The 12,933-nt window shown below is 42.6% G+C and overlaps 1 protein-coding gene across 3 annotated transcripts; it reads right to left on the bottom strand.

The window, feature by feature from the left end:
* Positions 1-252: 252 nt before the first annotated feature.
* LOC147142256 (LIM domain and actin-binding protein 1-like) lies at positions 253-12,891 on the bottom strand. Of its 3 annotated transcripts, none has more exons than XM_086041626.1 (10): positions 12,615-12,891; positions 9,435-9,568; positions 9,219-9,258; positions 4,523-4,966; positions 3,491-3,545; positions 3,321-3,409; positions 2,551-2,629; positions 2,152-2,186; positions 1,938-2,086; positions 253-1,867 (listed from the first exon to the last, which is right to left on the bottom strand). In XM_086041626.1, exons 2-10 carry the CDS (start codon positions 9,554-9,556, stop codon positions 835-837), a joined length of 2,046 nt encoding a protein of 681 aa, XP_085897752.1. In that variant the 5' UTR covers positions 9,557-9,568; positions 12,615-12,891; the 3' UTR covers positions 253-834. The 3 variants fall into 3 exon arrangements, with proteins under 3 accessions (XP_085897752.1, XP_085897753.1, XP_085897754.1); XM_086041627.1 differs by having other exon boundaries at positions 1,938-2,071; positions 12,615-12,890; XM_086041628.1 differs by having other exon boundaries at positions 1,938-2,071; positions 12,619-12,636.
* Between the last annotated feature and the right edge of the window lie 42 nt (positions 12,892-12,933).

The raw sequence follows: 12,933 nt of genomic DNA, 5'->3' as shown, positions 1-12,933 counted from the left end.
AAAAGTGGGTTTAAGTTGCCCTTTTACCTAGGAGGCAACTTCCTGGTACATGGTGGACAATTCTATGAATGGATGACATTTTGCTTCTGGGGTGAAATCTTCATGTGTTGAATGGAAAAGTATCAAAACTTTTACTTGGTGCTCCATGCATTATCTAGTTTTTAAAAAAAAATTTTTTTTAATGTAATCCATCAATTAAAAATAACATTTAAGACACACACCCGCCCCCAAAACAAAAAAATAGCCAGATAATTGCCTTTAACATTTTATTATGCTTGAACAACTCAAAACAGTACTATTGAAGTGGAATCCATTATACAAGTTATTTTAAAAAAATCATACAGGAAAACCAAATCCGTGGCACTTTAAACTTTTTTTTTTTAAACTAATACACAAGACCAAATAGAGGTGGGGGGAAAAAAGAAAATATATTAATCAGGAGCGCTTTGCCAGTATCTTTTTGTGGCAGTATGAACATTTCAAAGATTCATTCTCAAAGGCTAAAAATAATGTTTACACAAATGAGACATTTCAACTCCCTTTGGATACCAGGTAGGCTAATATGGCAACACCGTAGTTTCTATTAAGGTGTTCGGCAAAAGTAAAGGCTTTTCAGAGCAGCTGCATGTTTATGATTTGTATTTGTTTACACCTGAGAAGATTTGTTTCCAGTCCAATCCATGTCTTTAGCACAGCAGGAACGTAAATGAGATATTTGACTCCTCGAACAGTATAATCAGGAGTTATGTTGAACTGTCAAAAGCTAAAACCAAAAAGCATCAACTTGAGAAATAAGGGAGTGTCTTTTGTAAGACAAATTGAGTTGACTACGTCTCAGTCGTCGTCGTCGTCGTCATCGTAGTAACGGTTCCTCTTGATGATGTCCTCCGCCGTCAGCTCTTCTGCGTCGCTCCCGTCTTTGTCCTCCTCCCAAAAGCCGACATCCTGCGAGGCGCGGTTCTGTTTGGGCTGCGCGGGCGGCGAGGGGGACGCCGAGATGTCAGGGGAGCTGCTGAGGGAGCCGTCATCGGCCAGTGGTCTTCCTTCCTGTGCGTGTTCGCCATCTTGATGGTCGCTCTCCACGCCCTCTTCCGGGCTGCTTTCATCGACTACTTCACGAGCCATTTGATTCTCTCTCTCGTCACTCTTCCTATGCGGCTCCACTTTGTCTGCCATTCTTTCTTGAGATAAGCTCTTTTCCTCCAGGGATGCTCTCCATTCCTGCAGGGCCTTGAGAGGCCGGCGAGGCTCCTTGGGAATGGTGGCGGGTTCAAGGCTAGTCTGGACAGCCATTGTGAAAGGACGACTGCGCTCCCTTAGAGAGGAGCTCCTCCTCAGGCTCGTCAGTTCGGCGCGCTCAGCGCTGTGGGACGACGAAGCCGAGGACAGCGAGTCATCCTCCGGGGGCCACTTGGCCCTCCAGGCTCGTCCGGAGGCGCCACCCTCGATGGCCGGGCTACGCAAGCCCGCGCCGGCGGTGGTCTCGCCCGAGGGGGGCGGCCAGGCGATCCTCAGCCTGCGGGTCTCGGCCGGCTTCTCTGTGGAGTTGGCGGCCGTCTGCATCCGAGTCTCCAGGTGGGCGGCGAGGTCGGTGACTTTGACTGGCGGTGACGATTCTTCTGCGGTTGGGGTGGGCTGATTGTCTGACACGCTCTCCGCTGACTCGGCTCTCCTCCTTGCTGCCGCTGCTTGCTCTGTGGGCTTCACCGCCTCCTCTTCGCCTTCATCGCCGTCCTTGCGAGGCGCCCACAGCTCCTTATGAGGCCGGTGGCCGAAGCCCTCGTCGTAGTTGCCCTTGGCTTTAAACAGCTGACTGAAATGAGGCTTGCAGTACACGTTGCCGTGCAGGGAGGCAAAGTTGCCCAGGCTGAGAAACCGACACGGGACATGGTCAGCTAAAGTTGTATTTAACTCAACATTTTGCACGGAAGAGCAACCTGAGCTTTGTGCTGCAGTGAACGCAGCGGAAGCAGCTCTTGTGGTAGATGTGCTGAAGAGCCGCCAATCTTTCCAGAGGATACACCGTCTTCTGACAGGCAACGCACGTCTCCTTGACTGGGGGGCAGAACTTCTGAACAAACACACACTGAGTGTATGAGTGTATAGTATGTGTCTTGTCTACTGACTTGAGCGCTACACTGCTGTACTCACCCTGGATGGTTTTGGGGGCTCACTGCTGGTATCCCCTGAAACATTAACACAAACTTTAATTTGACATTCAACTTTTAAATGCAAGTTAAATTGTTCTATGCTTTTGCCTTGCACTCAAGGTTACAGAAGGTCAAATAACTTCACCTGTTACACTGCTTTTTTGGTTCACCCTGAAATTTCACCCACAAGCAGAATATCCGTAACTTTTTTTTTTTTTTATAGCTACACTCACATTCGCATTCGCATTGTGTTAAGTGATGTAAGAGACAGAAGTCAAGTTGGCATTTTGATGACAAGCTCACAATGACGACTACGTAAGACTAGGCCACATGTGTGGGGAAAAAAATATTAAAACCGCGCCGATTGGATCACCTCACGTTGATCCAGCCGGTGACTCACCATTGCACTCGGGTCCAGGTGTCACTTTCTGAATTGCAGATAGAGAAATTTTGGAGGGCAGCACTTCTGGTGTCACAGCCTGGAGAAAAACAAAATGTTATCTACATAGTGTTATGGTAATCACAGAGGGACCATTTGAATGTTTTTGGTGATCAATCAATATGCAGATAAATACACACACAGTCACACATCCACTTGTCAAAGTTCACATTCAATTGAAATCTGCTACCTGATGAAACGCTTCATTTGTTACATACCACTTGTGTCCAATGAGAAATATTTTCAACATGAAGAAACATGCTTTTAGTTGGACAGCAATGATTCCTATCGACTTTACAAAATAGAGCACAAAGTGCTATGCACAAAAAAAAATTAAAAATCAAACAAAATGGACACAAAGGCAGATTTTGCTCTCCCCCCCCTTTTTTTTTTATTTACTTAATTCTTATTCTGTAAAGACATGATATTTCTTAAGACCACTTCAAATGTAAGATCTTGCCTATTGCGCTCACAATATTGTACTAAATCTACCTCTGCTAAAAAACTAAACTCAAGTTCTTTTCTTAATGGCTGGTTCAATATAGTTGGAACCAAGCATTGTAAAGACTTATCATTTTACCGATACGTGTGCGCTAATGTTTGCCACAGACTTTCATTATTCTGCATTTCCATGACGACTGAGGCATTCTCATGAGGACACCCGAAAGCACTTAATCGCGATTTCGCCCCCTTTTACATATGACAGGGCAGGCGGCTGTTCTTTTACTCACAGATTTAGTGTTGCTTTGTTTGGACACAGCAGCAGAGTACTTGGCCAGCTTCTCCCTCAGTGACGTCTTCTCCAGCACGCGGTCACACACTGATGGACCGCAAACACACAAAGTTCATGTTTTCCTTGTATCAATCTTAGCAGTGAGCCGAAATTCATGTTAAATCCCACCAGTGGTTTGGTCCATATCTTCTGACGAGGCACTTAGTAGCGTCGACCTGGAGCCCTGGATAAAAGGGGGAGAACGATGGTTGAACGTTGGCACCGGCCTCCTCCTTTAACCTTAACGCTTGATTCAATCAGTGCACCTCGTTTATCAGCTTATCATTACTCGCAGGCCACTTCCGCAAAGCGAGGCCGCCTTCCTGTCTTTCAGCGGGAACGTAATGTAAATGTTCCGCTCCCGTGCAGCCTAGACCCAAGTTGCAATGCTTTGGCCTAAGCGCGCCGCACGTCATACGGCCAACCGAAGCCTGAGTGATCGTCAAGACGATCCGATGAGAGCGCGGTGAGAAAATGTGCAAAGTGAGATAACAGAAGTCTGAATGATGCAACAGCCCTAGGTCAGGAATGTTCCTACATTCCTCGCTTGGCCATGGTGAGTTTTTTTTTTCTTCTTGTGCGAGAGAACGGAAAGAAATACATACTGGAAAAGATCCTTTAAAATCTTTATATATTACTTGCTACAGAGCATGAATATAGACAATTGAAAACGGGAAAAAGTGCAGCCTGCCATCCACACTCACATTATACAAAACTCAGTGCAATGGAAAAACTGCGACCTCTGGTGTTCTCAGTAAACTACATTTTGAAGCACCACATAGGCATTATAATGGTCTTTTTTTATAATTAAGCCACATACAACACAGCTACATTATAATGCAGAGACAAAACGGGCAAGAAAACAAAGCTAATGAAGCAATGATACCCTGTCACTGACTGCACTATTATCGACCATTTCTCTGACAGGGACTCTTCACACCTAACCTTTTCAGCCACCTGTACGTATTAAATATTATTGTAATTACTGTAGTGCCACTTCATATCCAGAAAAACCTATATTGCTAACACTATAATTACGTTTCAAACCTTTACTTTCATTGCTAATGTGACGGAAAGGGAATAAAACTATTTGATGTTATGAATACTTAGGCTCCTTTCATTGACAATGTCAGAAGAGAAACCATCAAACCGGATGTTCACCTTTAGTGGGGTGTCGTCCGCCTTCTCAAACTTCATCTTCAGATTGTTGAGTGGCACTTTAAACCTTTCGTAGGAGGCACGGGGGCTAGTTGGAACTTGTTCGTCAGGCTTTTCGGGCGCTTCGCTGCGTGTCGGCGCATCTTTCTCCATCCCGCTCTCTTCCTCTGCTTGTGGAGCGGCTGTGGGCGTGACGACGGGATCGGTGACAGGTGCGCTGGGTGGAGGCTCCTGAGGCGGCCGCCAGACCACCGGGCTCTTGGGAGTAAGGGGCTGCTCGCTGACAGACGCCGCTCTGGTCAGGATGGGAAATGTGCTTTGAGTGTGTATAGGCGCCGATATGAATGGAGTCTTGTCCTGGTGGCCGCCGTTCCCCGCTTGCTCCCAGCGCTTTTTCAAAGCACTCAGGTTACTTGTGCGCTGGGAGGACGACGCGCCGTCAAAGCCCTGAAAGACAACACAGAGATTGTCAGTAACGCGACATTAAAGGGCACCTTTGCCGAGATTTTACTATTGCAAGGGGGGGGGGGGTATAAAGAAAATGCCACAAGCTCCTCGCTTAGCTTTACTGGTCCAATTTACAGAACAGCTGTTTAAAAAAAAAAAAAAAGAGTCCAGGAAAAACTATTGCTGCTTGAGGCAAAACGAATGGCTCAAGACATATCTAACAGGGCTGAGCATGCATGCCGCATTCCATTGTGAACAACTTCACCTTTACTAAAACACACAGAGGAAGGCTCTGTTTGCCATTCTTGCCAATAATAAAGCATGCGGAGCGGCGGACAAGACACAGCAGAGCAACGGCTGGCAGCTGCTGTGTGACCTTCAAAAACTTCCTGAATTGTGAAAAGAGGAATAACACACAAAAAAAAGAGGATCCTGCACATGAGCGTCAACCACGCTCAGAAAATCTCGATTTACTTTTGGAGCCATGCTTGGCCAGCTATGACGTAACTGAACAGTTATTTTTGTCAAATTGCAAGTAAACCTAAAAATGACATGACAAGTACTTGGGATTCTTCTCACCATCCATCCACAAAGTACCTGAAAGGGATCAAGCAAACCGGTATGCCAACAACTAACATTTGGATGCAAAAAGATTGACTGGCATTGTGCGGCAAGGCCAAAATGACAGAAACTGAATGAAAAGAGACGCAGAGCAAAAAGTAATAAAGTCAACCTGCGGCAAAATCAGGCAGCGAGGTGTGTGCGAGCGTCCTCTGCTTGCTCTTGTTCGGATGCGTGCGAGGTGGAAGTGTGCCAGATGTTAGCCACCAGACTAAATAAGCTCCCATGACTTAGTCCAACCCCTCTGACACCAGGAAAGAGTCAAAAAAAAAAAAAAAAAAAAGCCCAGCGAACTCAAGCAGGAAATGATACATACGGGCAAAGTTAACTCTTTGTTTACTGTGCACTCATTGGATAGAAAGATCTTTATTCCAACTCTGCACACAGGCCATACCGCTGCATTAAAACCTGATCTTGAAAATCTTTAACCCTTTCAAGCATAGTGGTCGCTACAGTGGACAGCTATTTAAAAGTTGCTTTTGCCTATATTAATTAAACAAAAAATATATATATTTACATTTTAAATAATAACATTAAATCATAATTAATGCATGAACGGGTTAAAAATATTTTTTAAAAATTTAAATGAATTTATATAGGCGAAAGCAACTTTTAAATAGCTGTCCACTGTCGCGACCACTATGCACGAAAGGGTTAAATGACCTAAATGATGTAAAATTGTCGTTACATTATTATGAAAGTGGCCATTGTGGCTGGTTGGTGTAAATGATCAAGGCAGGACAATTTCAAATGTGCTTCACTGTGGACGTGGTGTACTCTCGATGGTCTCTTTGAAACACGCAATTTTCCTACGTAGACTACAGTTTATGTGCCATTATATACACGGACAATACTTGCCAACAATCCCCGTAGTTCTTTTAATGTTGACGCGGGCTTCTTGGCAGCGTCCCTTATCACATTTCTTCTCGACTTAACACCCACTTTAAAGGGAGGCCCAGGTGTTGGTAATGTCCCGGATGAGCTGCTCTTTCGCCATCTGTTGAAGGTCTTCATTGCGAACTATCACGTACTATTGTGTACCGTGTCCAACACCCTGCTTGCGACGTGTACCCTCTACAGTTTTTAGACTCTTTCATGTCTTTTCCCCTTTGTGACCGGTGCTTTGACTTTATGATGCGCTCCAGCAAACGGGACACGCTGTTTAAGACATTAGCAAAAGTTCTATTAAGAATTTTCATCCGTGTCATTCGTTGTGATCGGTGCACAAGTCAGAATGGCGTGAATCAATTTTCCATACTATCAAATTGACACAATTAGTTGTTCAATACAAAAGTATTGAATCCTTTACCGTTACGACCTTTGTCTATATTTGAGCTTTCTGAACTCTGCTTCAACATTTTAATACAAATTTATAACCTGCAGGGATGAGCATGAGATGTTCTGGTGCTAAATCTGCCACTTTACTGTTTGCTGTCTGTCGTTGACTTTTATGTAATACTTTCCTAATTATTGTTTCATCACATTATCTACTTAAAGTGAAAGTCAACTGAAGCATATTTTTTTCAAGAATATGTTCTATGCAAGCCCACTAGTTGAAACACGTTATTCTGATAAATATTGCGTTTGTGGAATAAGAGTTAATCCACTCGCTTTTAGCCATCTCTGGGGGCGGCCATTTTGTCACTTCTTTCGACTGAAAATGACATCGCAACTAGTCAGGGCTCAGGCAACGACCAATCGCGGCTCAGCTTCAGAAAACAGGTCAGCCGTGATCGGTCGTTACCTGAGCCCTGACTAGTTGTGATGTCATTTTCATTCGACAAAATGGCCGCCCCCTGAGATGCCATGTTTCAACTAGTGGGCCTGCTGGGAACATATTCTTGAAAAAAAACATGTTTGGGTTGTTTTCCTCTTTTAGAAAATATGTTTTCTTCAATCATTTCCTTAATGTTTTTCTAAAAGTGTTTCCCTTTTCACTCATTTCGATAAGACTATGATGTATCATAGGCTGATCTTCCAATACTTCAATTATTGTTGTATTGCGATACAATCGTTAAAATACTGTATCGCAAGTTACTATGCTATTACCACCCATAGTTTTCTTTTCTCAATGTTTTTTCACCCAACAAAGGATTTCAGTGCCTTTTCGGAATTGCCCTTTACATGACATGACATTTGAGCAGGTTTCACGGCTAGACTTCATCCTTTTATTTCCACTCGGCAAAACCTAGCAACAGTTTATCCTTGAAATTGAATGACTTACATTGTGAGGACTCGTGCGCGCACACACACACAGACGCGCACAAACGGCAGATGGTCTTTTTTACGCTGCTTAGCCTCAGCTTCTCGAGGACGCCATTTTCAAAGAGTTCAACAATGTTGCATCCCCGACATCTTTGTGTGTCTTACACAGGAAGCAAATACTTGTTTGACGACAAAAATAAATCTCAGTCAACATTTCAAAACAACTGACCTTAACAGAGGACACAGGATAGTAACAAGCATTTTTTTTTCCCCCCTCAACACAAACTTCTAGGAAGGCACCACATAACGCACGCACGGCCATATTACCTTGATTTTTTTCATGATAGTGGCTGGCCAGTTATCCATGTAATAAAAATAATAATCATTAGCCCGGGCATGTGTAGTTTGTCTTTCATTCGGACAAAGCTGCTAACAGGAGTCGCAACACCAGAGACCATTGCAAGCAGATTACACTGACTGAGGGCGGATTATGGGTTTGATAGCCTGCCCGTTGCTACTAGTGGCCAATGAGAGGTCAGCCAGGACAACACAATTTGCCAAGACTTGCGTTGATGGCATAATGTCTATCTGGCACCATTGCTCGATCTACTTCAGGAAGGCCAGTCATTTTGGTACACTTCAAAGTTCAAACATCTATTGGTGACTCTAACACGGAGATACAGTGGAACCTTGGAAGCACCAAACTGTAAATCTGGGATTAAACTCAAGTTTTCAGGTGAATAGAAAAATGTACTGCACAAAACTCGGAGGTCGACCTGTCGATTTTGAAACTCTGTGAGCAGCTGAATGATCAATTACACCTTTGGTAAAAGGTGTTTTCTTCATCTTTTTTTCTGAAACCACTGCAATACTGGTGAGGACAAAGTGTGATAATAACCTTAGAAGGGGTCACCAACTAACAATTAACCAGTTTGAGACACACTTATGAAATAACTAATTTGCTCAAATTACCTTTCATTATAAGCTGTCAATTATTAATGATATTCACGAATTTGAAGACACTGATCGTGTTATAGATTCTTCACAATAATAATCAATAAATGACAATATAGAAGTTCTAGAACACTTATTTTCTATAAATAACTACCAGTGTTTGCACTAAAATGATATTCACAACATTCCTAGGAAATCACCAGAGCTGGGCATTTTACTAACAATTTGCGGTTCGTTTATCACTTACCCACTACAGCCGGGCTACCCTTTCGCCGTCCGTCTATGCGCCTTTTTGACCGGCCGGGAAAAATAGTAATCGCCTATAGGCCGGTCCGCCTATGATTTTAAACGGGCTTCCGTGAGCGTTCCCGACTACCAACTTCGACAAACTACCATCGCGCAAAAAATGATACGTGTGGAGGTTGGACTTTGGAGTTTACCGTTTATCTGAAACATCCGATTATGTACTTACTCCTTTTCTCTTATTTGCATCCTCTGCAGCTTTCTGGTACCTGAAAAAAAAAGTTCAAAACAACACAAAGATGAGGTTTTATGACCTATTTAATAGGTAGAAAATAAAGGCACATCACAGCAGTTATACTCAGTGTACATTGTGGAAATTCACTTCAATTCCTCATTCTACAAGTGCTGTATTTTTGTGCAAACTGAAATCCTTTTGTCGACTCACTTGGAGAAGCGCTCAGCAATGGCGTTGCTTCTTCCTCGCCCGCTGACCAGGGATAACTCCTTTGCAGTCACACGCAATGACTGCGTCACCCACGACTTTCGACTGAATGGAGCGCTGTCCATCGTTGCGGCCACCTAAATTCCAAGACACAAACACACCAACGGAAGTCAGCACACATTACAATCACTTGCCCTTAGACAGAGTTTTGTGTCAGACAAATCCAAATAAAACATACTAAGTGTGATACTCAATATGCATTCCTGGGATTGACACGTTCAAACTTGCACTTGAGTGCCTGCTTGATTGCGAGATGAAAAGTGCAAACAGCTAGCCTGTTATTTTCGGAGGGCCAGCGCAGGATATAACTCACTGGCTGCTCATAACCACATGGCTCAAAAACACACAGTCGCTATTTGACTTTATTCCGACCAAGCCATATCATAACAGCGGCAGGCAGATGATAACCCTCCATTACCTTTTCTGTGTTTAGTGGAGTGGAACTTCCAAAAGTCGGGGAATGAATGCCACTCCCGGTGTTCACAGAGTGCTCTATAAACATGATTTAGGAGAGATCTGAAGAGCAGTGCTAACACATAAACTCTCTAAAAAATGTAGTATTAAATAGAGTGTTGGGGTGTGAAAAACTGATTTTTATTGCAACAATATTGCCTGGATGGACACCTAAAACACATTATGCATCTCAACTCATGTCTGGAATATAAAGGAAGAGTCGGACCCACAGGAAGCTCCTAAAAAGCTACAAGCTACCAATACTACCCCCCAAAATGTGAAAGAATACGCCTTTGTATGTAACTTATTCCCACTTTTCAATGTTTGTCATGCGTCATCAGAAAGTAAGTACACATTCAATTTTGTGAGTTATTTGTACATTTAAAGCGAAAGTCAACCCAAACATATTTTTTCAAGAATATGTTCCTAGCAGGCCCACTAGTTGAAACACGGCATTCTGATTAATTTTGCGTTTGTGGAATGTAAATTAAGAAGCAAAATGCACTTGTTTTTAGCAATCTCTGGGGGCGGCCATTTTGTCTTCTGTCGACTGAAAATGACAACTGCTCACAATGACCAATCACGGCTGACCTGTTTTCTGAATCTGAGCCGTGATTGGTCGTTGTGAGCAGTTGTGATGTCATTTTCAGTCGACAATAGACAAAATGGCCGCCCCCAGAGATGGCTAAAAACGAGTGGATTAACACTTATTCCACAAAAGCTAAATTAATCAGAATGTTGTGTTTCAACTAGTGGGCCTATTGGGAACATATTCTTGAAAAAAATATGTTTGGGTTGACTTCCGTTTTATGATAATCTTGGGCTAACACTGGCACATTTACGGCAATGTTTGTTAGAGTGCATTGTAGAGGTTAAATGACTCGAGATTTTTTGTCGTCAATTACAATGGGATGAAAGTGGAGTCAAAGTCAATTTATCAATGACATCACTGAAATTTCTTCTGCACAGTACAGCAGTCCCCAACTATTTTCGCGCCATGGACAAGTTTCCCGAATGATATGCTTCGACGGACCGGCATAAAAACAAATGATAGCCTAAAAATATGTGACTAGCAATTAGGCGACTTCAAGCTTTAAACATTGCTGCGGAGTAGTAAAGCCAACTTGTCAAATAGTCAACTAACCGATTCAAGACTAATGCATTATCCTTGTTCAGTAAATAAATAAAATCTGAATTCTGAGTGTTGGTGTTTCCTGTACTGTATGTAGGTTTAATGACGGCATCCGTTTCACTTCTATTTCTGTTACTTTCAATGGAGGGAGGGGCATCTTAAAATATGAACAGAATTTGAATTAGTGGTCAGACTGTAAGGTAACAGATTGCCTTTGACCTTTGAGCATCTACCGTCCTTTGAAATGCACGAGGGAGTGGCATTTTACCACTGGTGTTAAATTCAAAGTAAACAAAGCAAAGCGGGCACAAGTGTTTGATTGCTTTTACAAGTGCACTGCGCAGTATCCACCACCAAGCACTGATTGTCGCAATGTCTGGGCCGTCCACTCTGGCCCTCTTACATAACCACTACGATGACAACCTATCATGTGGACTTTGGACAAATAATTGAACACACATTTATTATGTTGCTTGTAGTTCTGACATTTTGAATTAACATTCTTTCATTTTAGAGCATATTTTGCCACCACCACACCTGTTGATGTGTTTCTGTTGGGATTAGGTGTGTGATTACAGGGGAGTTGTGTGACAATATTACAAAGTCATCAGGGCGTCAGACAGTACAAAGCCTGAGCTACTGAATGAACAATGACATCAGCAAATGGATATGAAATCCCCTGAAGAAGAATCCTTTCAGAATTCTTTCCATTTTTTGTTCCTGTTAAATGAATTGAAATAATAGACTTGGTTACTAAAGAGTGTGATGTGTCCCTGAGTGTGACACATTAATTACATTGTTGGTTCTTTATAACCTGTCTACCCCTCGATGCTGACGTTCCTTGCTTTTTAGGCCTTGTGTGAAGTCATTATAACCGCAGATTATGACAAATGGAAAGGGAGTGCTGGCCTTGGTGATGCTTCAGCTTTTTTTGGTTGATAATATATTAAGAGTGGCGTTCAGCTCTGACACTTTTACATTAATAATGATAAAAAGACAGCAGTCCTCATCATTTCACGTTTGCGCAAGGTGCATACTGAACTTATTCAAGTTATCCTTGTAACCACAGAAAAGTAAAATTCTGATGCAGCATAGATTGATTCAGAGGAGGCGCAACACTCCTTAATGTGCAACTAGCTTCAGAGGAAGTTGAAGGTTTAAATCATTAAAGTGACAAAAAGTGTTCTGATAAGTAGAACAAGCCCGCTCCTATACTGGCCCCTATACAGCTGGTATATCATTACGTACAAGTGTACGACATAGTGGCTAGGTATGGAAATAAGGACTTTAAAAAAAAGTTTGAAACGTGGTTAAAAAAAAAAAAACACGTGATCTGATTTAAAATTAATCGTTAATCGAGAAAATGTTTGAGTTTACCGGAGGCAATCGTACAATGATTAATAAGTCATAAATGAGCACCTAGCGCTTATCATGACCACCGCAAATCTACATATAAAATATAACTACTAAATTACAAATGATAATGAAATGTATCCATGCTGTATGTTTTTACAGTGTCGAGTTAGAAGCTGTCTTACCTACACGTACTTCCGTGGAGTTTTGACGAAACTTGGAGACACCTGACACTAGCTACAGCCTGATGCATGGTTGCCAGATCCAGCTGAAGGTTCTAGGTTAAAGATACCTTGGCAACTGAAACTGTCCATTTCCACAATTTGTCCCTCTGTTGCAGTTAAACAAGTTAACTAAAGTAATTGAAACACTGCATATAATCACCTAACATAATTCAAATAATTGATAATTGGATAACTCGCTTCTTCAAACTGCTTCGATTAAACCTTCAAACCTGGCAACTCTCAAGGCGAGGATAGTTAAAGGTGGAGTGAAATGAAAGGT

The sequence above is a fragment of the Filicampus tigris genome, chromosome 9 (assembly GCF_054856515.1).
Source record: "Filicampus tigris isolate MCC_2025a chromosome 9, RoL_Ftig_1.0, whole genome shotgun sequence".
In the NCBI taxonomy this organism is placed as follows: Eukaryota; Metazoa; Chordata; class Actinopteri; order Syngnathiformes; family Syngnathidae; genus Filicampus; species Filicampus tigris.
This window is presented reverse-complemented; position numbering and strand designations above follow the sequence as displayed.